At 37.7% G+C, this 1,113-nt stretch overlaps 1 protein-coding gene across 1 annotated transcript in view; it reads right to left on the bottom strand.

Annotated features, from left to right (window-relative positions):
- mRpS35 (mitochondrial ribosomal protein S35) overlaps positions 1–535 on the bottom strand; it is a 3,093-nt gene extending 2,558 nt beyond the window's left edge. Inside the window, exon 1 of the mRNA XM_018502062.1 lies at positions 406–535. Coding sequence (XP_018357564.1) covers positions 406–535 — 130 coding nt within the window. The remainder of the gene's footprint in view (positions 1–405) is intronic.
- Between the last annotated feature and the right edge of the window lie 578 nt (positions 536–1,113).

Genomic DNA, 1,113 nt, shown 5'->3' on the forward strand with positions numbered 1-1,113 from the left:
ATGAGATAGATACATATTTTGCCTTGAAAAGAGAAAAAGTGAAGATGTCGAGTGCCAAAAGTGCAAGCAACGCGAACAAATCTATAAGGTCATCTTCGCTTTCTCTCTTTTCAAGGCAAAATATGTATCTACCTATCTCATTTTAAGTGCAAAAATGTTTGAGGATTTCATTCAACGTAAACAGACCTATGGCCGGTATTCATAGTCGAATCTTATAGCGTTTTCGGCCCGATCGGGTTTGCACCAACCTGGGTTGGATTAATCTTTCCTATTGGTTGACGTCATCCGCTCTACCAATAGGAGAGCACAAAACGCCGTTAATCTAACCCAGGTTGGTGCAAACCTGGCCGGGCCGAAAACGCTATATGGGGTTTGTTCGCGTCGCGTGCTCCAACATGCTCCTACCATAGCTCCTATTCACTTCAACGACCATGTTGGAATAAGTAGGAACTATGGTAGGAGCATGTTGGAGCATGCGACGCGAACAAACCCATGATTCCGCAGTCTGCATTCTACTGCACTCTGCAATCCGCATTCTTCGAATATCTCGTACTGGGCACAATTGAACGATGATCAAGCAGTACTAGCAGAGAGGAACCTGAGAGAGGCAATGCCGGCCTAAAACCTGTAACCGCGAAATACTGCCGCGCACTATTGCCCTCTGAAAAGGTGGATGTAAACTAAATAGCTCTGAGGGTAACACGTCCACTTTTCTGAGGGTAATACATCTACTTTTCAACTCGAGATGATAAATTGATACTTGTTTCATATAATCGTGCTACATTCACAAATTGTGGATCAGAAATATTAATCTCTGCAATCTTACATGCGCGTGACGTTTATTTCGCTACAACAAGATATTAATTACTAAAAATTATCAAATATTGGTCTTGAATAATTTTTTACTCAAATACTGTTAATTTTATAGAAAAACTGCAAGAGACAAAAATTATTTATTTTCTTCTCATAAAGTTTTAAGAATTTTTCAGAATTTTTTATCAACTTTTTAGTACTGCATTTTCTTATTTTTATTAACATGAGAAAATACAGTATTAAAAAATTCTGAAAAAATTCTGAAAAAATTCTCAGAACTTTATGAGAAGAAAATAAATA

This window comes from Trachymyrmex cornetzi, unplaced genomic scaffold (genome assembly GCF_001594075.2).
Source record: "Trachymyrmex cornetzi isolate Tcor2-1 unplaced genomic scaffold, Tcor1.1 scaffold147, whole genome shotgun sequence".
Taxonomy (NCBI): Eukaryota; Metazoa; Arthropoda; class Insecta; order Hymenoptera; family Formicidae; genus Trachymyrmex; species Trachymyrmex cornetzi.